Source organism: Phocoena sinus, chromosome 5, assembly GCF_008692025.1.
Source record: "Phocoena sinus isolate mPhoSin1 chromosome 5, mPhoSin1.pri, whole genome shotgun sequence".
Taxonomy (NCBI): domain Eukaryota; kingdom Metazoa; phylum Chordata; class Mammalia; order Artiodactyla; family Phocoenidae; genus Phocoena; species Phocoena sinus.
The window spans coordinates 122,210,411-122,237,488 of NC_045767.1; the positions used below are offsets into that span (position 1 = coordinate 122,210,411).

The 27,078-nt window shown below is 35.9% G+C and overlaps 1 protein-coding gene across 4 annotated transcripts; it reads left to right on the top strand.

Annotated features, from left to right (window-relative positions):
• On the top strand, positions 1–25,633 carry TRMT10A (tRNA methyltransferase 10A). Of its 4 annotated transcripts, none has more exons than XM_032633628.1 (8): positions 1–129; positions 5,481–5,677; positions 9,043–9,205; positions 18,897–18,968; positions 20,037–20,111; positions 21,952–22,101; positions 23,203–23,308; positions 24,498–25,633. In XM_032633628.1, the coding sequence occupies exons 2-8, from the start codon at positions 5,493–5,495 to the stop codon at positions 24,761–24,763; spliced, it is 1,017 nt and encodes a 338-aa protein (XP_032489519.1). In that variant the 5' UTR covers positions 1–129; positions 5,481–5,492; the 3' UTR covers positions 24,764–25,633. The 4 variants fall into 4 exon arrangements, with proteins under 4 accessions (XP_032489519.1, XP_032489521.1, XP_032489522.1 ...); XM_032633630.1 differs by lacking the exon at positions 1–129 and adding an exon at positions 424–729; XM_032633631.1 differs by lacking the exon at positions 1–129 and adding an exon at positions 424–705.
• The last annotated feature ends 1,445 nt before the right edge of the window (positions 25,634–27,078 follow it).

Below are 27,078 nucleotides of genomic sequence, written 5' to 3' on the forward strand. Positions count from 1 at the left end.
CCTACGCGTAGCTACCGTGTCTGCCTCTGGGAGTTGAAGTTTCCGAAAGAGGACCTTCTGGAGTGGTAAAGACCACTACAAAAAGCTTTCTGTGCGGGCTCTCAGGTTCCCCGACAACTCCTCCGTTCGGTAAGTCTCTTGGCATGGAGGCTATCGCTCGCCTACCCTTTGATATGATCCGAGCGCAAAAGGAGCGCGCGCCACTGCTGCCTTCCGCTAGCAGTAGGGCTTCCGAGGGTGAGGGGAGTGGGACACTGGAAGCAGCAACCGAGACCCAGCTTCCGAAGGAAGTGACGTCAGAGAGCGCGCCCCCTCGCCTTGCCAAACAGATTTTTGATTCGTCGGCTACAGTTTAATCCCGCCTCCGGAATGCGTCCGCCCTCGGGCGACCTGTAGGGAAGAGTGGGGCGCGGCTCTGTCCACAAGCGTCGGGGCTGTAGCTGTCGACGTTTGCTTGCGGGTAGCGATACGGTGCCTAGCATGTGAAGGGTGTGCGCTTCCAAAGAATGAAGGGAGAGGGAAATCTGGACTTTGAAGGGCCGGAAAACGAGTTGTGGTTCTGCCACTTGGTGGCTAGAGAGCGTGAGCATGTCGCTTCACCTCTAAACCTGCCTTACCTCAGTTTTCCAAAGACGTCGCTGAGCGCTCTGAAATGTGGGGAGAGGCCAGGGCGAGGTTGCTGCAGGTGCTGTCAGCCCCACGGTGGTGAGCTGAGGACGATTTTAAGAAGTCCGTGGTGTTACTGGATTTCACTGAAATATTTTGTGTTAAAATTCGGGACTTTTTCTAGAGATATAAAGAGGATAGCGACAGAAGACTTTCTCACTTTATTTTTCTTTGTTTTAAATCTTGCCCCGTCTCCCCAGCCCGGCCCAGCCCAGCCCTCTCTGCCTAAGGGCCTCATAGCTGAACCGAGCTATGCACATTTGGCCCGCGCGTTTTAAAAAGGGTATTCTTTATCACCGTCAGGTCATTTAATTCCATTTTGCAGTTATTCCGACATTCATTTGGATCTTTCTGTAAGGGAGGCTGTGTCATAAATTATGAAGACTTTAGCCCAATCAATAAAACCATGAAATTTTTTTTTTTAACTTTTGGCCGGTCACTCATTATGATGTATGTCCTCCTTGCCGGCAGATGTGCTAAGAAGTGGGAATACAAGGACGATTGAGATACTATTTTTTAATGTATTTATCCCGTACCAAATTGCCTTAGTCATCCTTATCCAGTTGTTAATTTTATAAGACCATCAGATAACCTGGATCTGCAACTAAATGAAACATTTTTAAAAAATTCAATGCCCCGGTAAACTAAATTTCACGCAATTATTTCTATAATTGCTACAAAATTTGTTGAACGTGGTGAATGAATGAAAATGAGCTGTGAGTATCACTGCATGTGAGGGAGGAATGCAAAACTCCATGGAGTTTATACTTTGCTTAACAGGTTAATCCAAACAAGCGAGTACATAGTGAAATGCTTATTGTATGTTGTAGGCAGTAGGAGTTGGTACGTATCTTTGTATGTAAAGTATGCTGCAAGCAATAATTTATAGGATCTCAAGCTAGCATCATTTTTGTTGTGCAATGTGCAATGTATCTAGCTTATTCAAAGCTTAAAAAAATTCTCTCACTGCAGTGCATTTTCTTAATTGGGAATATCTTTAAAAATAGTAGTGATAATGATGTTGACTAGCTCATGACCTTTTGTATTTGATAGGCTGTTTAAAAACATTAGTATGCAATGATAAGCAAATTAGATTTAACTTAGACTTCTTAGATAGGAAAGGCGAAAGCTCCCCCTGGTGTGCATAAGCTGTAAAACATTGCTATACTTTTCTAAAATTTTCACATGATAAAGCAAATCAACACTTGCAGTTTGGAACAGAGTAGAGAACTAGCAAAAAATGCCACTGATCATAGAAATATTCTCTCTTAGAATATTAATCACTGTTTCATGAAGAAAGCAATTTGTTTCCTCTGAATTTTAATTGTGCCTTTAAGTTTGCACATTTAGCTTAATGGGCAGGTTTAGCTTATGTTTTCTCCACCCTATATTGTTTTGAATACATTTATTTCCCATTTTTATTAACGTACTATCTATGGAAAGGAAATAAAATTGATCCTAGGGGTCACAATATATAGTTAAATTTTTTCTTCTGATCTTTTCAGGCTTACTGTGTTTCTCCTGTCTCCTGTTCCTTAAATTGAATGCTAACCTTATTTTCCAGATTAAAAAAAAAAAATTAGTGAATGCACTCAAGGTTATACATTTACCTTTTTGGCCTGTAGTTCTCTCATCCTGTTATTTGTATCTAAATGCTCGGACATACTATTTTTTTGTTCTATTTTTCTGTCTGAATTCTGAGTTAGATTCTGAGGATGTCTTCTAATTCATCAATTACCTCTTGGACTCCAGGTAATCTGGAGTTTGTCTCATACGTTGAAATTTTTATATCTTCATTTCCTAGTTTCCAAATTGGTTCTTTTTTACACATTCTTGTTTTCCTATTTTTATGCCTGCTTTTGTGTCCCAATTTCCTGTTTTGTTTTTATGGTTATTACTCTTCATGAGCTCTGAAAGATTTCAACCAAACTTATTTTAAAGTCATTTTCACATTGCTCTATTCAATTTTTATAGAGTGAATTTATCTCCTGCTTGTTGATTTAGCTGGAGTTTTTTTTCATCATTTCTGTCTTTTTGTAATTTTGCTTTGCAGACTCATCTTGAATGGAATTATAACTTTCCTCTCCAAACTACTGATTTTGTGGTTTCTCCCACCCATGACCCTTTTCAGTGCTTCAGCCCACAGCAGAGCTTATATATGTGGTTCAGAATTCTAATCATGTAATAATATAAGTTCATATGTCACCTCATGCTGGACCCAGGTTGTAGCCAAGAGGCTGTGTCTGTTTCCTTCAGGTTTCCCCCAAGTAGTCAGTTTTGTATAAGCTATAGTCTATAATTTTACCTGTTTTCAGGCTTTTTTCATGGAAAGAGGAGCCCCACCCCTAACACTAGTTTAAGGGTTCATCTTAAACTGTCTCTCATCTTTCTCCCATCCTCTGTCTTGTATTCTTCTTCTCTTTACTTTAAAGCTAGGAAAACTTCTAGCTGCCTTTACACAGAAGACCCAGTTCTTAACCTGGATTTTGAGAAAGGCTGTACCTTTTTTGTTTCCCCTTTTTATATTTTGTCTACTGTTGTCATATATTTCAAGATTGGGAGGCAGAGTGCATCAAAACATGAACTTTTGGCAATGATCTCTAGGAAGTCTGTCCCAATTTTTTTGGTGCAGAGGCATAAGGATAGAACTGGAGCTATTTTTTTCTCCTTATGTTTCAGTGACACAGGTCTTTTCAGAGCCCTCCAACAGCAGGGTTAAAGCAACACAACTCTTTAACATTCTTTGGAAACCCTCATTTTTTAAAATAAGACTGGATTTCTGGGAGATGGTAGAGTTTGATGTGGGTTGGAATCTTAGCTCCATCACTTCATTTGTCTATTCATTCAAGTATTTTGAGGACCTACTTTGTGTGACATTTGCTCTAGGTGCCTTGTTTCTTAGGAATTATTTAATAGCTTTCTAACTTTGGGCAAGTTGTACCTCTTCCTTTGCAAAGTAGGTATATACTATCTACTTCATAGGGTTTTTATAAAGAGTAAATTAGATAATACATTTTTTATTAAGCATAATAAGAATTAATGTTTGCTCTATTTTCATTACTTTAAAAAGTCCTTTGTAATATCATATTCACTCATTTGTTTATTCTACCAATGTATAATAAGCATCTACGAAGTGCCAAGCACTGTATTAGTATTGGCGATATAATGTTGGGCAAAATCAGACTTATCCCTTACCCAATGGAGTTTCCAGTGTAGAGTCAAAGTTGAGTTGTCATTTCTAGGAGATGTTCTCCCTAAGGAGAATTGTTTGGTTGGTGGCATAAGGAAAACTTGTGAATTCTTACTTGTATTACTAAATGATTTTTTTCCCCCTCTTAGTAATTTTGTGACCTAGTAAAATGCCAGGACTTTTGCTCCAGCCCCTAAAGCACGCATCTTAAAATTTCTTGTCTTTCAGTCAAAATTCAGTAAACTTTCTAAGTTTGCTTTTGTTATCCCCATATGTCCTGTTATATCATTGCACTTTTAAAGAAAGCAAGAACCATATAATAAAACTACTGCTCAAATTATGTTCTGCAAAGGTTTTTTCCTTCCATTATCTGAATTGTGGGGATTGTTCTTTTTTCTTTTAGGTGTTAGCTTCTTTGCACAGACTTGTTAATCTCTGTAAGAGGGAAGAATCATGTATTTTTCTATAAGGCCAATAGAACATTTGCAAGCTTCATGCTTAGTCTTTGGTATGGATAAATAACATACATTCTTAAGCTTTGATGTTAAGAATCAATTAAAGAGAAAAGATATCTCATATTTCTAGCCCTTTCTGTAATCTGAAAGCATGTTCAGTTTTAGGCAATGGATATGAAGATGTGGGTGTTTAAATCCAAATAAAGATGTTTGAATTGGCCCTAAGTATTCCACAGCTGATTACAGAGTCAACTTACGTATTTTGTTTTTCAGCTGTGACTTAAGTGGAAAATTGACAATTACATATTTACAATGAAATATATTGGGGTGGGGGCAACCAAAGTTGTTCTCTGCACTGGCCAAAAGATAGAAATATATAGCATGTCTGTTGTCAAAACCCAATTGTTGAGGGTACGCCCAGATAGTGAAAGTAATATTTTTCTTGTATGGACAGCATTAAAGACAAGTACAAAAAGGTGTCTTCCATCTCTTTTAAAAAATAGTAGATATTTTTTATAAAACTATATTTTCATTATATAAAATTTTAAAAATGCAGAAAGCCACAGGTGGGTCAGAATTAAAACGTGTGTATGTATTTTTTAAAACAAAATTGGACATTGTGTATTGTTTTTTGCTTTGATTTTCTTATTTAACATAGCCATTTCCCTTTATCATTAAATAATTTTGGGAAACATGATTTTTCTTGGCTGCTTAGTATTCCAAGCCAGTGTTATCGATGAGCTTTAATTTATTTTTAGTCCCCATTTGCTGACATTCAAGTAGTTTCTAATTTTTTATTGTTAAAAATAACAACAGTACATATATGCTTTTGCATTAATTTTGTGTGTATTTCTAATTAATTTACAGGAATTTATTCTAAGGAAATAAATGACTATGTGAAAGAGTATCACCACCATTTTAAAGCTCTTCAAACATTATAGGTCTGAGTAATTTTCTGGAAAAATTGTGCAATGGCCACCAGTACTGTATGAAAATATCCCATTTCATCAAATGATCTTTGCCAGTAAATGACGATTAATTGCCCAAATTTGCATTTTTATTCATTACTAATATGGCTTAATTTTAATCACATCCTTCAGTTTTTTTTCTTACTTTTTTTGTGTTTGTAAGTCATCTGTTCATTTCAAAGTTGCTTTTCAATTTTTCAGAGGCATCAAATAATGTCATCTGAAATATTGCCAGCATTTAGTGAGACTTCTAATGTTGAAAGAAAGCAAGACTTAAATGAAGACCAAGAGGAGAATCAGAAACCAGGATTAGGTGAAGGGTTTGAACCAATATCTAAACGGCAAATGAAGAAGCTAATGAAACAGAAACAATGGGAAGAACAAAGAGAACTCCGCAAGTATGTATCAGAATGCATGTATTCTACCCCTATTCACAGGGGTATATTCCAATATACCCCTATTGGAATGTTGGACCTTGCAATAGCCCTTTGACATATTAAAAATAATTGTGTTAATTAAAATTCGGGCTCTACATATTGTTAGCTAACATTGTCAATTGGCTACTAAAACTGAATGTGTTTTATTTTTTTAGCAGTGTTGATGAATTTACACTGTACACTTTTCTCACCCAGAACCTATTGTGAGTAGGAGCACAATTTCTAAAATAACTGATTTACAAAAGGGATATAGTTAGCATCCATGTCCTAGATATGGAACAAAAATAACCACCTCAGAAAGATCATATTTGGGCCTAACATTGATTTTGCTAGAAGAACTATTACAGGTTTTGGTGAGAGCAGTTAGGCTGAAGCTGTCACTGCATAAAGACAGAATTTACTAGAAGAAAATATTGTTGATGCAGATGAGAGAAAAAAATATGACTTTTTTTCCACAAACAATTTTACTTTTAAATAGGAATAGTTTTTAAAAAACCATTTTATTTTTATTGAGGTATAGTTAATTTACAACGTTGTGTTAGCTTCAGGTATACAGCGAAGTGATTCAGTTATATATATATGTATAAGTATGTACATGTATATATATTCTTTTTCAGATTCTTTTCCATTATAGGTTATTACAAGACATAGAATATAGTTCCCTACGCTATACAGTAGGTCCTTGTTTATTTTATACATAAGTAGTATGTATATGTTAATCCCAAACTCCTAATTTATCTCCCCACTCCCCTGCTATCCACTCTCATAACCATAAGTTTGTTTTCTATGTCTCTGAGTCTACTTCTGTTTTGTAAATAAGTTCATTTTTATCATTTTTTTAGATTCCACATATAACTGATATCATAAGATATTTGCCTTTCTCTGACTCACTTCACTTAATATCATAATCTCTAGGTCCATCCGTGTTGTTGCAAATGGCAATATTTCATTCTTGTTTATAGCTGAGTAATTTTCCATTGTATATATATACCACATCTTCTTTATCCATTCATCTGTCGATGAACATTTAGGTTGCTTCTGTGTCTTGGCTATTGTAAATAGTGCTGCTATGAACATTGAGGTGCATGTATCTTTTTGAATTAGAGTTTCCTCCAGATATGTGCCCAGGAATGGGATTGCTGGACCATATGGTAACACTATTTTTAGTTTTTTAAGGAGCCCCATACTGTTTTCCATAGTAGCTACACCAATTTACATTCCCACCAACAGTGTAAGAGAGTTTCCTTTTCTCCACACCCTCTCCAGCATTTGTTTTTTGTAGACTTCTTAATGATGGCCATTCTAACTGGTGTAGGGTGATACCTCATTGTAGTTTTGATTTGCATTTCTCTAATAATTAGTGGCACTGAGCTTCTTTTCCTGTGCCTCTTGGCCGTTGCGGACCACAGGCTCCAGATGCGCAGGCTCAGCGGCCATGGCTCACGGGCCCAGCCACTCTGCAGCATGTGGAATCTTCCCAGACCGGGGCACAAACCCATGTCCCCTGCATCGGCAGGCGGACTCTCAACCACTGCGCCACCAGGGAAGCCCCTGTCCATTTTTTGATTGGGTTGTTTGGTTTTTTTGATATTAAGTTGTATGAGCTTTTTGTTTATTTTGGAAATTAATCCCTTGTCAGTCACATCATTTGAAAATATTTTCTCCCACTCCAGGTCCCATTTGTTTATTTTTGTTTTTATTTCCATTACTTGAGGAGATGGATCCAAAAAAAATATTCCTTCTATTTATATCAAAGAGGGTTTTGCCTGTATTTTCCTCTGGGAGTTTTATAGTATCTAGTCTTAATTTAGGTATTTAATCCATTTTGAATTTATTTTTGTATATGGTGTTAGAGAATGTTCTAATTTCATTCTTTTCCATATAGCTGTCCAGTTTTCCCAGCACCACTTATTGAAGAGACCATCTTTTCTCCATTGTATATTCTTGCCATCTTTGTCATAGATTAGGTGACCATAGGTGCATGGGTTTATCTCTGGACTTTCTATCCTGTTCCATTAATCTGTATTTTTGTTTTTGTGCCAGTACCATACTGTTTTCATGACTGTAGTTTTGTAGTATAGTCTGAAGTCAGGATGATTCCTCCAGCTTCATTCTTTTTTCTCAAGATTATTTTGGCTATTCAGGGTCTTTTGTGTTTCCATACAAATTAAAACAATTTTTTTCTAGTTCTGTGAAAAATGCCATTGATAATTTGGTAAGGATTGCACTGAATCTGTAGATTGCTTGGGTAGTATGGTCATTTTAACAATATTGATTCTTCCAATCCAAGAATGAGGTATCTTTGCATCTGTTTGTGTCATCTTCAGTTTCTTTCATCAGTGTCTTAGAGTTTTCAGAGTACAGGTCTTTTGCCTCCTTAGGTAGGTTTATTCCTAGGTATTTTATTCTTTTTGATGAGATGGTAAATGGGATTGTTTCCTTAATTTCTCTTTCTGATATTTCATTCATAGTGTATAGAAATGCAACAGATTTCTGTGTATTAATTTTGTATCCTGCAACTTTACTGAACTCATTGTTGAGCTCTAGTAGTTTTCTGGTAGCACTTTAGGATTTTCTATGTATACAGAATTATGTCATCTGCAAAGAGTGACAGTTTTACTTGTTCTTTTCCAATTTGGATTCCTTTTATTTATTTCTTTTTCTTTCTGCATGCTGTGGCTTCGACTTCCAAAACTATATTGAATAAAAATTTTACTTTTTTTATATGGTTATAAATGTAACTCAAAAATCATGTAGGAGAAGAATGATAAAAGTAAAATGTATCGTAACTCTCAAACTCAGTATTTTAAAAATTTCGTAAGTATGTTTAACGTGCTACCAGTAGTAAATAAAATTATTAGTATAGTTCGAATTTGTGTAAAAAGTACTATACTGTTTTTGCAAACTCATTTATTATGTAAAGCTTTTAGATAGATTATATATAATTGCTGATATCTGACAATTTTTTATTTTTTATTTTTTTGCGGTACGCGGGCCTCTCACTGTTGCGGCCTCTCCCATTGCAGAGCACAGGCTCTGGACGTGCAGGCCCAGCGGCCATGGCTCACGGGCCCAGCCGCTCTGCGGCATGTGGGATCCTCCCGGACCGGGGCATGAACCCACGTCCCCTGCATTGGCAGGCGGACTCTCAACCACTGTGCCACCAGGGAAGCCCTCTGACAATTTTTGATCCATGGAAGTGGCAATTTTGTTATGGTTTAGTCTGCTAATTTTTAAAAGTAATTGTTTCTTTGTCTATTTAGCAAAGTATTGTAAATGTATGAATATACAAATAATGAAAAGTTATTTTCAATTACTAATTTTAGACAAAAGCGGAAGGAAAAACGCAAGAGAAAGCAATTAGAGCGACAGTGTCAACTGGAATCAAACTCAGAAGGAAGTGACAGAAAACGTATTCGAAGAGATGTTGTTTACAGCCCACTCCGCCTTATCATTGACTGCAGTTTTGATAGCTTGATGGTATTAAAGGTATCATGAATCGTTGTCAGAAAAATCCTGTAACTGAACTAGGCTGAATAATTTTTGCTTTAATATGTAATATGACTTTGATATAACTTTATGTACTAAAATGCATCTCTTTTTTTCTTTTTAATTGTGGTAAAATACATGTAATGTAAAATTTACCATCTTAACCATTTTTAAGTGGACAGTTCAGTAGTGCTAATTACATTCATGTTGTTGTGCAGCCAGTCTCCAGAAGTCTTTTCATCTTGAAAAACTAAAACTCTATCCCCACTGAATGAACAACCATTTCCATTCCCCCTCCCTCAGCCCTTGGCACCACCATTCTACTTTCTGTCTCTATGAATTTGACTACTCTGTGTACCTTATGTAAGTGGAATCCTACAGTATTTGTCCTTTTGTGACTGGTTTATTTCACTGAGCATTATGTCTTGAAGGTTCACCCACATTATAGTGTGTGTCAGAATTCCCTTATGTTTTAAGGCAGAATAATATTCTAGTGTATGTATAGACCACGTTTTGTTTATTCATTCATCTGGTGTCCATCAACATTTGTGTTGCTTCCACCTCTTGGCTATTTTGTTCTTTTTGTGTGTGTGTTTAAAATTTATTTTATTGAAGTATAGTTGATTTACAGTGCTGTCTTAGTTTCTGCTGGGCAGTAAACTGACTCAGTTATACATTTATACATATTCTTTTTCATATTCTTTTCCATTATGGTTTATTACAGGATATTGAATATTGTTCCCTGTGCTATACAGTAGGACCTTGTTGTTTATCCATTCTATGTATAATAGTTTGCATCTGCTAATCCGAGGCTCCCAATCCATCTCTCCCCCACCCCTCCTCCCCTTTGGCAACCAAAAGTCTGTTCTCTGTGTCTGTGAGTCTGTTTCTGTTTCATGGATAAGTTCATTTATGTCATATTTTTAGATTCTACATGTAAGTGACATCATACAGTATTTGTCTTTCTCTCTCTGACTCACTTCACTTAGTATGATAATCTCTAAGTCCATCCATGTTGCTGCAAATGGCATTATTTCATTCTTTTTTATGGCTATAATCTCTAAGTCCATCCATGTTGCTGCAAATGGCATTATTTCATTCTTTTTTGTGTCTAAGTAGTATTCCATTGTATAAATATATCACATCTTCTTTATCTGTTCACCTGTTGATGGACATTTAGGTTGCTTCCATGTCTTGGCTGTTGTAAATAGTGCTGCTATGAACATAGGGTGCATGTTTTGTTTCGAATTATAGTTTTCTCTGGATATATGCCCAGGAATGGGACTGCTGGATCATATGGCAACTCTATTTTTAGTTTTTTGAGGAACCTCCATACTGTTCTCCATAGTGGCTGTACCAATTTACATTCCCACCAACAGTATAGGACGGTTCCCTTTTCTCCACACCCTCTCCAGCATTTATTATTTGTAGATTTTTTGATGATGGCCATTCTGACTGATGTGAGGTGATATCTCACTGTAGTTTTGATTTGCATTTCTCTAATAATTAGCAATATTGAGCATCTTTTCATGTGCTTTTTAGCCATCTGTATGTCTTTGGAGAAATGTCTGTTTAGGTCTTCTGCCCATTTTTTGATTGGGTTTTTTTTTTATATTAAGGTGTATGAGCTTTTTGTTTTGGAAATTAAGCCCTGGTTGGTCGCATCATTTGCAAATATTTTCTCCCAGTCCATACATTGTATTTTCATTTTCTTCATGGCATCCTTTGCTGTGCAAAAGGTTATAAGTTTGATTAGGTCTCAATTGTTTATTTTCACTTTTATTTCTATTGCCTTGGGAGACTGACCTAAGAAAACATAGGTAGGATTTATGTCACAGAATGTTTTGCCTATATTCTCTTCTAAGAGTTTTATGATGTCATGTTTTGTATTTAAGTCTCTAAGACATTTTGAGTTTATTTTTGTGTATGGTGTGAGGGTGTGTTCTAACTTCACTGATTTATATGCAGCTGTACAACTTTCCCAGCACTACTTGGTGAAAAGACTTTGTTTTCCCATTGTATATTTTTGCCTCCTTTGTTGAAGATTAATTGACCATAGGTGCATGGGTTTATTTCTGGGCTTTCTATTCTGTTCCAGTGACCCATATGTCTGTTTTTGTGCCAGTACCAAACTGTTTTGATTACTGTAGTTTTGTAGTATTGTCTGAAGTCTGGGAGGGTTATGCTTCCAGTTTTGTTCTTTTCCTCAGGATTGCTTTGCAAATTCTGGATCTTTTATGGTTCCATATAAATTTTAGGATTATTTGTTCTAGTTCTGTGAAAAATATCATGGGTGATTTGATAGGGATCACATTAAGTCTGTAGATTGCTTTGGGTAGTATAGCCATTTTAACAATATTAATTCTTCCAAGCCAAGAGCATGGAATATCTTTCCATTTCTTTGAATCATCTTTAGTTTCCTCAGTTTCCTTTATTGATGTTTTATAGTTCTCAGCATATAAGTTTTTTACTTCCTTGGTCAGGTTTATTCTTAAGTATTTTTTTTGGTTGCAATTTTAAAAGGGATTCTGTTTTTAAATTCCCTTTCTGAAATTTATGGTTAATGTAAAGAAATGTAACTGATTTCTGTATGTTAATCTTGTATCCTGCTACCTTGCTGAATTCATTTATCAGTTCTAGTAGTTTTTGTGTGGAGTCTTTAGGGTTTTCTATATATAGTATCATGTCATCTGAATATAATGACAATTTTACCTCTTCCTTTCCAATTTGGATACCTTTTATTTTTTTTGTCTGATTGCTGTGGCTAGGATTTCCAATACTATGTTGAATAGAAGTGATGAGAGTGGGCATCCTTGTCTTCTTCCAGTTTATAGCAGGAAGGCTTTCAGCTTTTCACCAGTGAGTATTATATTGGCTGTGGGTTTGTCATAAATAGCTTTTATTATGTTGAAATATGTTCCCTCTATACTCACTTTTGTAAGAGTTTTTATCATGAATGGATGTTGAATTTTATCAAATGCTTTTTCTGCATCTATTGAGATATCATGTGGTGTTTGTCTTTTCTTTTGTTGGTGTGGTGTATCATATTGATTGATTTGCATATGTTGAACCATCCTTGTGACCCTGGGATGAATCCCACTTGGTTATGGTGTATGATCTTTTTTATGTGTTCTTGGATTCAGTTTGCTAATATTTTGTTGAGAATTGTTGCATCTATTTTCATCAGAGATACTGGCCTGTAATTTTCTTGTTATGGTTTGTCTGGTTTTGGTATCAGGGTGAAAATGGCTTCACAGAGTGTCTTTGGGAATGTTCCCTCCTCTTCAGGCTTTTGAAAGAGTTTGAGAAGGATTGATATAAGTTCTTCCTTGTATGTTTGGTTGTTATTTAAGTCTAACTGTTCTATTTTATCATTTATGATATCTGTTGCCTTACTGATTTTCTGTCTAGAAGATCTGTCCATTGCTGTGAGTAGGGTGTTAAAGTCTCCTACTATTACTGTTTTCCCATCAGTTTCTCCCTTAATGTCCATTAGTATTTATTTTATGTATTTGGGTGCTCCTATGTTGGGTGCATATATGTTGAGGAGTGTAATATCATCTTCTTATATTGATCCTCTCATCATTGTATAGTGTCCTTCTTTATCTTTCTTTATGGCCTTTGTTTTAAAGTCTATTTTGTCTGATATGAGTATTGCAACCCCCGCTTTCTTGTCATTTCCGTTTGTATGAAATATCTTTTTCCATCCTCTCACATTCAGTCTTTGTGTGTCTTTTGCCCTAAAGTGGGTCTCTTGTACGCAGCATATTGTAGGCACTTGCTTTTTTATCCAATCTGCCACTCTAGGTCTTTTGATAGGAGCACATTGACATTTAAGGTAATTATTGATAGGTATGTATTTATTGCCATTTTAAACCTTGTTTTCTACTTGATTTTGTATTTCTTCTTTGTTTATTTTTCCTTTTTGTATTCCCTTTTGTGATGTGATGATTCTTTTTGTATTATGCTTGTGTTCTTTTTGTTTTCTTGTGAATCTGTTGTATGTTTTTGATTTGTGGTTACCCTGTTGTTCAAGTATGTTAACCCCTTCCTATATCTACTGCTTTTAAACTGGTAGTCATATAGGCTAAAACACATTAAAAAAAAAACCCTACATTTTGTTACTCTCCTCCCCCACATTTTATGATTTCGATGTCCTCTTACATATTCATGTTCATCCTTTTGCTGTTCATTGTGGTTATCTTGCTTTCACAGAAATTTTTTCTTTCTTTTTTTTTTTTTTAATCTGTATACTGGCTTATTTAAGTGATTTACTTTCCAACTGTGATTTTCTCTTTTGTATAGATTCTTACTTCTCTATTTAGACAAGACCTTTTAATATTTCTTTTAGGATATGTTTAGTATTGCTTTTTTCTTTTAGTTTTTGCTTGTCTGAGAAATTCTTTCTCTCTCCTTCTATTCTAAATGATAATCTTGCTGGGTAGAGTATCCTAGGTTGCAGACTTTTCCCTTTCAGGACTTTGAATGTATCTTGCCATTCCCTCCTGGCCTGGAACATATTTGTAGAGAAATCAGCTAATAGCCTAATGGGGGGTTCCCTTGTAATTAACTCTTTTTTGTTCTCTTGCTGCCTTTAGAATACTCCCTTTATCTTTTACTTTTGCCATTTTTTAATTATAATACGTCTTGGTGTAAGTCTGTTCAGGTTCATTTGTTTGGGACACTCTGTGCTTCCTGTACCTGTATAACTGTTTACTTCTTTAGGTTTGGGGAGTTTTCAGCCATAATTCCTTCAAATATATTTTCGATTCCTTTTTCTCTTTCTTCTCCTTCTGGGATCCCTATTATGTGTAGATTGGCATGCTTTATATTACCCCATACATCTTATATTGCTTTAATTTTTTTCACTTGGCTTTCTGTTTGCTGTTCTGATTGTGTGATTTCCATTAGTCTGTCTTCCACATCGCTTATTTGTTCTTCTGCATTATTCAATTTGCTGTTCGTTGACTTTAGCTCAGCTTTTGTCTCAGCGAATGAGTTTTCTAATTTTTCTTGTCTCCTGTTTATATTTCCTAGTTCCTTTTCCTGGTAATCTGCATTTCTGTCAATAGCCTTTCTTACTTCCTTCAGTATTTTCATTATCTCCTTTTTGAACTTGATGTCTGTTAGACTGAAGGAGTCTGTTTCATTGTCTTTGATTGGCAATCTCTTGATCTTTTCATTGGGAGTGGTTCCTCTGTTTTCTTCATTTTACTTATAGTTCTCTTACTCTATGAGTTTAGGAGAAACAATTGTTTCCTAAATAGTTGGAGATATTTTTATGTGGGAATGTCCCTGTGTAGCCTGCATGGGTTTAATATTTTTGGTGAGAGAGCTGTTTTTTGTATGGATACCTGCTGTTGTCTCCTCGATAGGGGGTGTGACTGGGGTTGTGGTGGCCAGAGCCTGCACTGAATATTGAGCAGGGCCTCCTCTTTGCTCTGTGGTTGTCACAGCCCTATTGGAGGCAAGGTCTGTTCCCCAGTTGTTGGAGTAGAAGCCCCCAGATCCATTTCTGAGCTGTAGTGTGAGGTAAGCAGTACTGGAGCACTCCCACTGGGAGAGGAGCCACTGAGTATTCCTCTGCCAGAGCTGTCCGCTGAGAAGTGTGCTCTGTCGTGTCATCTGTCACCCGTTGTGCAGGCTCACAAAGTACACTGTTGTGGGCACTGCCCTCAGCCTCACCTCGACCATGGGAATGTAGGCACTGTTGTTCCTCAGGTGCTGGGTTCACAAAGCCTCCAGCGCAGATCCGCTGGCACAGATCCACTGAATTCAGGTACCAGGACCGCAGTAGTTGCATACCTGAACCTGCCGTGGGAGCTATGGATGGAGCCCAGACCCCGGCCCAACTCCATATGCACACACCCACAAAGCCCACAGCTGCTAAGGCCAGACCCGCCCCAGCCATGGGAGCACCTGTATCCCACTTGGATCTTCCGCAGGAACTGAGTTTACAAAGCTGGCAGCAGTGGCCTAAACCCACAGATCGCACAGCCACAGGGAGAGGGCTCAGATATCAGCCCTGCTTCGTAAGTCACACAGCCCCTGGGGATCAGGGATCAGCTCTGATTTCAGCCCTGCCTCTGTGTGTGGACACCTTGCTGGCACTTGCGTGCTCCCAGAGCTCGTAGAGGCAGCACTGAGCCTGATGAGAGCTCACTGAGAAAGAAGGAGCTTTAGCAGGCACTGCCCCTTAACAGTGGGGTTTCAGTGGCAGCAGCACACCTGCTGTGAGTGCGCCAAGAGTGAGGCTGCTATGGCGGACCCTGCCCTTCCCTTTGTGCACCCCTTAACAATGGTGCTTCACTTCTGTGGCAGGCCCGAGCCACAGTCCAGCCCCTTCAGGCTGTCTCCGTGCAGCCAACCCCAGTCCTCTCCCTGGGTCTGTTCTCTGAAGCCCGAGCTTTAGCACCCAGCCACCATACACAAAAGCAAAAGCAGATCTCAGACTGGGGAGTGCAGGGCGATGGCAGGGACCATTTGTGCAGGTCTCCGTCTGTTCTGCCTGCTGCAAACCAGCTGCTGTGCTCTCCTCCGAGCCTCTGAAGCTCCCTTTCTGTCCCAGCTGATCTCCCTGCCAGTGAAGGGGCTTCCCAGGGTGCAGGAACCTTTCCTCTTTCACTGTTCCCACCCAGGGGCTCAAGTCTTGTTCCGATTCCTTTTTTTTCTTTCATCCTACCCAGTTACATGGAGATCTTTCCTGCAGTTTTGGGTGTCTGAGATCTGCCGGTGTTCAGCAGGTATTCTGTGAGAATTGTTCCACATGTAGACGTATTTTTGATGTATTTGTGGGAGGAGGTGAGCTCTGTGTCCTTCTATTTTGCAATCTCGATTGGAGCCCTCTAAAATGCATCGTTTTAAAAAAATTTTTGTGGGAGTATAGTTGATTTATAATGTTGTGTTAGTTTTGGGTGTACAGCAAAGTAAATCAGTTATACATATACATACATCCACTCTTTTTCAGATTCTTTTCCCATATAAGCCATTACACAGAATTGACTAGAGTTCTCTGTGCTATACAGTTCATCCTTACTAGTTATCTATTTTATGTATAGTAGTGTGTATATGTCAGTCTCAGTCTTCCAATTTACCCCTCCCCCACCTTACCCTTTGGTAACCATAAGTTTGTTTTCTACATCTGTAACTCTATTTATGTTTTGTAGATAAGTTCATTTGTACCCTTTTTTTAGATTCCACATATAAGCGATATCATATGATATTTATCTTTCTCTGTCTGACTTACTTCACTCAGTATGACAAACTCTAGGTGCATCCATGTTGCTGCAAATGGCATTATTTTATTCTTTTTTATGGCTCAGTATTATTTTATTGTATATATGTACCACATTTTCTTTATTCATTCCTCTGTCAGTGGACATTTAGGTTGCTTCCATGTCCTGGCTATTGTAAATAGTGCTGCAATGAACATTGGAGTGCATGTATCTTTTTGAATTATGGTTTTCTCCAGATATATGCCCAGGAATGGGATTGCTGGATCATATGGTAGCTCTATTTTTATTTTTTTAAGGAACATACATACTGTTCTCCATAGTGGCTATACCAGTTTACATTCCCACCAACAGTGCAGGAGGATTCCCTTTACTCCACATCCTCTCCAGGATGTATTGTTTGTAGATTTTTTAATGATGGCCATTCTGACTGGTGTAAGGTGATACCTCAGTATACTTTTGATTTGAATTCCTCTAATAATTAGTGATGTTGAGCATCTCTTCATGTGCTTTTTAGTCATCTGTATGTCTTTGGAGAAATGTCTATTTAGGTCTTCTTCCCAATTTTTTGATTGGGTTGTTTGTTTTTCTGATATTGAGCTGCATGAACTGTTTGTATATATTAGAGATTAATCCTTTGTCAGTTGCTTCATTTGCAAATATTTTCTCCCGTTCTGAGGGTTGTCTTTTCATTTTGTTTATGGTTTCCTTTGCTGTGCAAAAGCTTTGAAGTTTAATTAAACTTAAAAGGTTAAGTTTTAATTAAACTTTAAGCTTAATTAAACTTAAAAAGGTCCCATTCGGACTTCCCTGGTAGTCCAGTGGTTAAGACTCCACACTTCCAATGCAGGGGGGCGTGGGTTTGATCCCTGATTGGGGAACTAAGATCCCATGTGCATGGCCAAAAAAAAAAAAAAAAAACTGAAAAGAAAAACAATAATTTGTTTGATTTTTGGTTTTATTTTCATTACTCTAGGAGGTGCATTGAAAAAGATCTTGCTGCGATTTATGTCAAAGAGTGTTCTGCCTATGTTTTCCTCTAAGAGTTTTATAGTCTCCAGCATTACATTTAGGTCTTTAATCCATTTTGAGTTTATTTTTGTGTATGGTGTTAGGGCGTGTTCTAATTTCATTCTTTTACATATAGCTGTCCAGTTTTCCCAGCACCACTTATTAAAGAGACTGTCTTTTCTCCGTTGTATATTCTTGCCTCCTTTAGGTGACCATAGGTGCATGGGTTTATCTCTGGACTTTCTATCCTTTTCCATTGATCTATATTTCTGGTTTTGTGCTAGTACCATACTGTTTTTGTGACTATAGCTTTGTAGTATAGTCTGAAGTCAGGGAGCCTGATTCCTCCAGCTGCGTTTTTCTTTCTCAAGATTGCTTTGGCTACTCAGTCTTTTGTGTTTCCATACAAATTTAAAAATTTTTTGTTCTAATTCTGTGAAAAATGCCATTGGTAATTTGATAGGGATTGCATTGAATCTGTAGATTGCTTTAGGTACTATAGTAATTTTGACAATATTAACTCTTCCAATCCAAGAACATGGAATATCTTAGCTCTCTCTCCATACGTTTGATTTCTTTCATCAGTATCTTACAGTTTTCTGAGTACAGGTCTTTTGCCTCCTTAGGTAGGTTTATTCCTAAGTATTTTTATTCTTTTTGATGTGATGATAAATGGGATTGTTTCCTTGATTTCTCTTTTTGACCTTCTGTTGTTAGTGTGCAGGAATGTGTACTCCACCCAGCAAAGCTCTCATTCGTATTAGATGGAGAAATCGAAAGCTTTATGCAAAAGCTAAGGGAAATCAGCACCACCAAACCAGCTTTAAAATGCATCTTAAAATTAAGTTTTTCAAAATCTGTTACCCTAAATTAAGTAGCTAATAAGTTGCTTTTATTTATATGTATATGTGTAGACAGAGGGAAAGACAGATACTCTAAGAGATTATGAAACTCAGTAATTGCATATTAATCATAAAGTGCTGTGGGGAGTTTGTTATTTATCCTAATCAAAAGGAAGAAAATAAGAAATATGATTGGCTTAATAGAATTATTTCTTATTTAATAGTTTGAGAAACCTGGTTGTTTAAACAATGCTACTAAAAGGAATATGTTTATAACCTTTGGTAGTTATAAAAATTGTAATAGCATGACTATAAGAGAGTTCTTTTTTTCTTTTGTTGTCTCTTAAGAGTGAAAGTTTTCCTGAACTTGCATTTTAAGTGGCTACAACATGTGAAATAATGGGTCACTTATAGAGTATTGACTTATGGTAATTATTTTATTAGTATGTAAGAAAACTGAATGGAAATTATCAGAAAGGACTTGTATTTCAAAAGAAAGGATGTCCCTATCTAGTCATCCCTTCTGCTTATTCTATTCCACTTGGATTGTGGAATGGCCATAGATAATTTTGAAAATATTGCTTTAAAAATTTCACTCTTTTATAGGACATTAAGAAACTTCATAAGCAGATTCAACGATGTTATGCAGAAAATCGACGAGCACTGCATCCTGTGCAGGTATGTTTGGGGAATTTAAAACAAACTTCCAATTTCCTTTTATATCTTCCTTCGGAAAAGGCATAGGTAATCCTCGTTGCTTTTATAAGAAAGAGTCTTACTAGTAATCTTTCTTAGAGAACAAAATGCCTATTTGTAAAAATGTTTTATTTTTCTACAAAAATAAAATATTTTAAACATTTTTTCATGTCATTCTCAAACACATTGTGCCCATTCATCATTAGTCTTATACACACTGACCTGTTCACTGCTGTGTAGTTGAACATCTTCATTAAAGGACTTATGCATATTTCCATACCAGTTTCTCAGCTCTCAATTCCTTCCTTTCTGGGGAATGGGGTAACTGCCCCTGGCTGATATGTGCCATTGTGTCTGTTGGCTAGATTTTTTCTACTTAAAGGATATTGAGTCACTAATAATTTTGAAAGGTACTTTATTAGCTAGAATGAGGAAGTGATTTGTGAGACTAGTTGGCTGCTCTTAAGAGTATGGTCATTTTTCTTACTGAATTTGTTTGAATTCTAGGTGACCTAAAAATTAATTCTGGCTCACTGATGTTAAAAACCAGAAAATCTTAATATACTTTTGGTTAGATATTTTCTTCTTATCAAGTGATAGTAATATTATATTTTTACATTCTATATTCTTCTCACCCTTGATTAGATTTGAAATAGGTTTCAGGGTTTAGAGTCAAAGCAAAATTATGAAGATTTTGGACTGGTAAAAAATAACTGTAGTGGCAAAAGAAGGGGAAGGAAACTTCACATGGAAGCAGGAAGTTTATAGTAAAGTGATCATTAAACAAGAGGCAGATTATAACTGCTTAGAAAACAGGATGAAAATGTAGATGGAATACAGAAGTTAGTGGGTTAGGAGATACACAAAAATACACGTTGCTTGTACCACAAATTTATTCTTGCACGTTTAAAGCATGCCATAAATTCATTTTTTTCCAGAATGAAAATATTTTGTCTTTCATTGATAATCAGAGGAGTGTATGAGGGAATAAAATATTGACATAAATAGTCATTTGCTGTCTCTTTGTATACCTGCCAATCTCTTTATCAGTTTTACTTGACAAGCCATGGAGGCCAGTTGAAAAAGAACATGGATGAAAATGACAAAGGATGGGTCAACTGGAAGGTAACTAAAATAGATTAACTCTCACATAATTCAAGGCATTTTTATGCTTAAAGGTCTACATGTTTTACCTAAGTTCTACACAATGCTAATAAATATAAGAGTCAGCAGCTACAAACCCTGCATATCACTGTACCTAAGTTTACCAGTGGAAGAAGCTAAGAGCCTTGAGATATAGTCTGTACTGGCTTTCATGAAATCTCACTTGCTATTTTACTGCCAACTTTAAAACATATTTTTTTAAAAAGGAAAAAATTTAAAGGTCTGTATGCAGTCTCTACCTAGCAAACTGGCTATACTTTATTTATAAGAGTGAAGTCACTCTAAAATTTGGAAATGTACTTGCATTCTCTTTCTTCTAAATCTGTGCTATACCATATGGTGTCCACTTCCACATGTGGCTGCTGAACTCTTGAAATGTGACTGGTCTGAGTTGAGATGTGCTATAAATGTCAAATAGACATTAGTACAAAAAAAGAGAGAGAGAATGTAAAATATCTCCTTAAAATTAAAAAAAAACAATTTATTAAAATTAATTTCATCTATTTCTTTTCACTTTTTTTCATGTGGCTATTAGAAGATTTCAAATTATATATGTGGCTCACATTTTTTTCTATTGGACTAAACTACTCTCAGTCATTTGCAAAGATTACAAATAGACTGGCTTTAGTACCAGTCCCTAAGGACCCTTAACCCTATTCTACTCAGAGAAGTAGTGGGTTATTCCTACACTTTTTTCCTTTCTCCAAGCCAGTTCTCACTGTGACAGACTTTCCCTGTCTCACTCACTAACCCCATAATGACTGCATTTAATTTATTAATAGTCCATAGTATAAAACATTTTCAAAGGTTTTTTAAGTTTTAAAGTACAATATATTTACCAAGTTTTATGTTCATGCCTATTTTTCTAAGAAATAATGTAATAAGTTAGAATAGGCATACGTTCAGCTATTTTGTGGCTTGTTAAATTTATTATTTCATACCACCAGTTTTCCAGAGAGATGTGACTTGGCTGGTCTCTAATTATGCACATTCCTCTTGGGGCCCTTATTCAGCATAGGGATCAAGTTTATAATATACCATTTTCCAGAAAAATGGCTGTTTATTAATCAATAAGGTATACATCTTAGGTGAGAGGTCTCCGCTTCATTTTTGATTTCCACAAAAATTATTGAGAAATGCCATCTGAGCCTGGCGATGGATGCATCTTCCTTTATTCTTTTGGTGCACTTTGCAAAATTCTGACTGCCAACTGTTGTTCAGTCTTGTACCTCTGACCTGACAGTTTTGGTGAAGATTTCAAATGTGTATCTTTGTGGAAGCAGATGCATGGAATTTATTAAATCTGTAAGCCCTTTCCTTTAGATGATTCATGTAGATGGAGAAGGAAGTAATTGGAGAAGGCGTTCTTTGGCTGGAGAACAATGTGAGCAAATACATGACAAAAATGCATTTGTTCTGTTGGAACAGAGAAAGATAGGTTACTGCTATATTCAGGAAAGAATTACTAAGTTAAGGAGTTTGAATTTTATTCTACAGATAAAGATAAAACATGATAGTGTTTTCAGAAAATGAGTGCACCATCCGTGTGTGGAAGTAAATTGGAGAGATCTGAGGCTAGAGACAGGGAAATAATGTCAGGAGGCTACTTAAATAATTGAGATGTGAGGTGAAAAGATGTTGGAGTAGTAGATTCTAAATAAATAATACATTGTTATAATATTCTTTCAAACTTCCTTTCATATATTTTTTGGATGGGTTTGTCTAGGGAAAAGAAAATAATCATTTTTAGCCAATTTTCACAAAATCCTATTAATAACATCTTTCCCCTTGTGTTTTAAAGGATATCCACATCAAACCAGAGCACTATAGTGAATTCATACAGAAAGAAGACCTGGTTTATCTTACATCAGATTCACCTAATGTACTAAAGGAATTAGATGAATCAAAGGCCTATGTGATTGGAGGATTAGTAGATCACAACCATCACAAGGTACTATTAAGTTTTTATTTTTGCTTTTGCTCATACTTAAAATTGATATATCAGTTTTCTTGATAGTAATATCAGTTTTCTTGATAGTAAATACTGATAGTTGATGTTTGAGTGCCTACAATATTTCAGTCACCTTTCTAGCTAAGCAAAGCATTTTGCATATATTAGTTTGCTTTATCCTCACTGCAACCCAGTGAGGTCAGTGCTATAAAAATTTTTTAAATAGGGCTTCCCTGGTGGCGCAGTGGTTGAGAGTCCGCCTGCCAATGCAGGGGACGTGGGTTCGTGCCCTGGTCAGGGAAGATCCCACATGCCGCGGAGCGGCTGGGCCCATGAGCCATGGCCGCTGAGCCTGCGCGTCCGGAGCCTGTGCTCTGCAACGGGAGAGGCCACAACAGTGAGAGGCCTGCGTACCGCAAAAAAAAAAAAAATTAAAAAGATTAAAAAAAAAAACATGCAAACTATCGGTTGAGAAGTTTAGCTCTTCTTCCTCCGTCACTCTGTCTTTTTGCTCTTTCAGTCCTGATTAGACCCAGGCTTTAAGGATTTTAATTTTGAGAAGAGAGAAAATTTATATTCAGCATTCTTTTAATTGACAGAAAGGGAAAAATAAAATTTATAGGCAGTTGAACATTTTTTTCAATTCAGGTTTTTATTTGTGTTTGCCATTTGTGCCTCTTAGTGCTATGTAATTGAAACATAGTTTTATCTTTTAAATTCATGGGAAGAATGATGATGCTTCTCTAGGAATTCAGTTTGTGTACTTTAAGAGAGAAAGGCAGTGTGGAGTGATGAGACGCTATTTGATCAGGAGGCATGAGCCGGGTTTTTCCTTTGGTTCTGCCACTGAGGAACTTTGTGATGGGACGGAGAGCATAATGTCTTTGGTTTCCTCATTTGTAAATTGGTTAAGACAAATGCCAGCAACATTCTAACTATACTTATTGTCAAGAGAATGTTTCCAAATTAGTGGTTACATGTACACACACACTTTTTCAGATTATATTCTCTGAACTAAAGTCTTTCCTAAAAATTATTTATTCTTTCATAGACTTTAAATAATGTAATGTTCTAGCCCAAGTTACAGTGTCTTTGTTTTAGGGACTCACGTATAAACAAGCATCAGAACATGGAATTGATCATGCACAGCTCCCCCTTGGAAATTTCGTGAAGATGAATAGTAGAAAAGTTTTGGCAATTAATCATGGTAAGCTATAAGGGGATAAACTGAAAATGGACCTGAGTGAACACTGTGAAAAATAACATTACATTTACATTTTGGACAAGTAGAAAATATACACCTTTGGAAAACACACAATTTGGGGTACAAAATTATAAAATGTCATCATTTATGATTTGTTTGAATAATATATGCATACTTTACAAAATTTTGAAAATGTACAAAAGTATAAAGAAAAATAAATAGGTGTAATTTCACTATGCAGAGATACTTTGTAGAAAGTTTTTGGTGTGTTTTCTTCCAGTTCTTTTCCTATGCATATACAATATTATTTATTACATAATTGGATTCTTACTCTATTGCATAAAATGTTATAAATCTGGGGTGTTTCCCCCCTATTTATTATTATATTTATTGAGTCACTGTTAGTGGCTATGTAATTTTCCATCATCTAAATACACAATAATGTAACCATTCTCCTGTTGTTATTTTTTTTCTTTTTACTATTGTAAATATCATTGTAATAGACATCCTCAGACTTAAGTTTGCCTAGAGTTTTGCTTTTTAAAAATTTTTCAGTAGAGATTTTTGTTAGTACACAGCTACTAATTGGGCTTTTAAATTTTCTCTATAGCAGGCTCTAGGGAGTTACAGAAACAAACTTATTGATTCAAGGAATGAACTTCTTCTAAGACTTTTGCTAAATTAGTGGAAATTACTTTTCTATCATAAAGTAATCCACATTTCCCCCAGCAGTGTATTAAAGTGAAAGGACATTGAAGATAGTATTAAAAAAAAAAAAAAGCAGGCAAGACACTCCCCAGAGTGAGTGGCACTATATAGGAAAGATAGAAGAAATTTAGGTTAATACTAACCCCTTTTTTTTTTCTAGTTTTATGTTAGCACATAAAGGATAAAGAAGTGGAAGGAAAAAAGAATAGGAAGGAAACAAAAAAGGTCCTCTGTCTATTATAATTGACAACAGATAATGGTAAACCTCTGAGTGCTTAAGAACTGAAATGAGAAAAAGCTACAAAAGAGGTAGGAGAGCCTTAGGCATATTGGCTCTGACAGCTAATACAGGAGAAAGAAGTAATAAGAACAAAGTAGTTACTAGGACATACTAGCACTCTTAACACAAAAGCAGTGTGTTTTAAAGCATGCACCATTGTGATGAACTAGGTTAAGAAACACATGGAGTTTGTCTTTGTTGCAGTGTTTGAGATTATTCTGGAATACCTAGAAACAAGAGACTGGCAAGAAGCATTTTTCACTATCTTACCCCAAAGAAAAGGAGCTGTTCCCACAGACAAAGCCTGTGAAAGTTCTTCACATGACAAGAAGTTCACCAGAGTTGAAGGTGGATTGAACAGTGATTCCAGTGAGGAGGAAAATAGAAATGAACTAGATTCACCACATAAGGAAGAAAAGCAGGATAAAGAAAATAGCACTGAATCTACAGTGAACTCTATACTACACTAATGTCATTTTTTTTTAAGTTTAAGGAAAATTAGAAAATGAATATAGAATTTCATAGAATATTTCATAGAATATTTGAAATGGAAGAAACTTTCATTTTCTCTTATTTCTGTTGTGAATTTTTTAAACTTTCTTTTTTTAGAACTAAGTGATAAAAAGCACTAAAAAAGCATTTTTTTGTTTTTGCATAAGATTTAAATGTGTAATTTAAAAAATAATTTTCTAAGCCTCAAATAAGCATTTCTTGAGAATTTTACCTTATTAGTAAACCGTCATTCTCTTTTATTTACAAGATTGCATTCTTCAGAATGTGTCTTCTGACCTTTCAGTTTTATTATTATATGTTTATATCAATGTCTTTCTGATTTATCGCCTACTTATTTATGGAGGCAGCTATCCTGAAACTCCTTTAAGTCCACCAAAATGTTCTGTATGGGTGGTTACCTCCTATTTGCAGCTTTTATATTCAATTTAGGTACTTCAAAGGAATACAGTGATTTTAGGAATAAGTGTTGGATTGAGAAACTCAAGAATTGATTTCTTTTGGACTACGGAGCCCATCTCTGTTCTTCCTTTGTAATGCCTTTGTGGTTCTAAAGCAATCACTGAAGAGTTAAGACTCTCTTTAATATATTTTCTTAATTTCAATAATGATGGTAAATTATTTCAATTACAAAATTTAATTTTTCAGGCTATATTATTTTAAAAGGCTGTTGAAGGATCAATTTTGTCATTACCCAAATTTAAAAAGAAACAGTTCTTAAAAAGAAAAACAAAAACGTAGCTCTTAGCAGCTATTCTTTTCCTTCCATATGTACTTCTTTACAATAAAATATATTGGTTCTTAAGCAAATAAAGTTAACTTTATATGTGCATCTGTCTACTATCATATAATAATATTCAAGCTAATGTAAGTTTCTATAAATAATATAAGCATATATGAAAATATGCATGTAATTGTATATACATCTATTTGTCCATATCATGTATGATTCTGTTACTAATCAATGATAATAGGATTGAGTTGCCATATATCTGTTTTATTTGTGTGAATGATTGTGCTGAATATCACTAAGGAATTTAAATTTCATAAAGTGCAAAAATCCATAACTCAACATTTGTATGAGGGCATTGGCAAGGGAAGATGGGGCTCGAAAAAGATATTTTAGTTCCTACCAGTAAATGTAGAGCAATTACGTTTAAAGTGATTATTCTCTGTCACAGCTAAAGTAACATTTCAGAAGCCTTTTCTGAGTTTGCACAATTAAGTTTCTATTCTTTTTACTCATTGGCATCTCAATTATATATATATATATATATATATATATATATATATATTTGGTAGAAAATTCATTGAATTTAACATTGATGTTCACTGTCTCTTACATTGCTTTACTCTTAGTGATCTTTATAGTTATCCGTCTAAGGTCTGTGAGCAATGTATGTAAACAAAGAAAAGCCCCCGCAATGGTAGAAGAACAAATCTTAATGTCTTAAGTTGTATCTTTCAAAGTTCCAGGTTTTTCTGAGTAAATCTAGTTGGTGGCATGGAACATTATGCCTTTTCCTTAAATTACTCCATATGGAATAAGGCACAGTTTAATATTGAAAGGTGGAGAAAGATCATTACAAGCACTACAAAGTTTAATTTTCACCGATTATAAAAGCCCTGTTAATTGTTTCCTAGGGCTGCCATAACAAACTGTTGCAAACCAGTGGTTTAAAACAACAGAATTTGTTACTCTTTAAAAAAACAAAAACAAAATAAAAGGATGTGGAAAAATGCTCAAAATCACGAATAATTAGAGACATGCAAATCCAAACAACAAAGAGGCATCACCCATCATGAGTCAGAATGGCCATCAGCAAAAAGTCTACACACAAGAAATGCTGAAGGGGTGGTGGAGAAATGCATACCCTCCTATGCTGTTGGAGAGATGTAAACTGGTAACAGCCACTAAGGAGAACAGAACGGAGGTGCCTTTAAAAAGTAAAAATTCCATATGATCCTGCAGACCCACTACTGGGCCTATAACCTGAGAAGACCAGAATGGAAGAGACACAGGCACCCAGACGTCCACTACAGCAAGATTTACAATAGCCAAGATATGGAAACAACCAAAACGGCCATCAACAGATGAATGGACAAACAAGAAGTGGTACATGTAGCCAATGGAATATTAGCCACGGAAAAGAATGAAAAAATGCTGTTTTCAGCACCATAGATGAGCCTAGAGATAATCATATGTGAAGTAAGAACAAGAAAGACAAATATCCTACGATATCATGTATAGATGTTAGCTAAAAATTGATACCAA

Coding starts and splice junctions, on each gene's coding strand:
- TRMT10A (XM_032633628.1), top strand. CDS start 5,493: ATGTCATCTGAAATATTGCCAGCATTTAGTGAGACTTCTAATGTTGAA. Junction 5,678..9,042: donor GAACAAAGAGAACTCCGCAA/GTATGTATCAGA, acceptor TACTAATTTTAG/ACAAAAGCGGAAGGAAAAAC. Junction 9,206..18,896: donor ATAGCTTGATGGTATTAAAG/GTATCATGAATC, acceptor ACTCTTTTATAG/GACATTAAGAAACTTCATAA.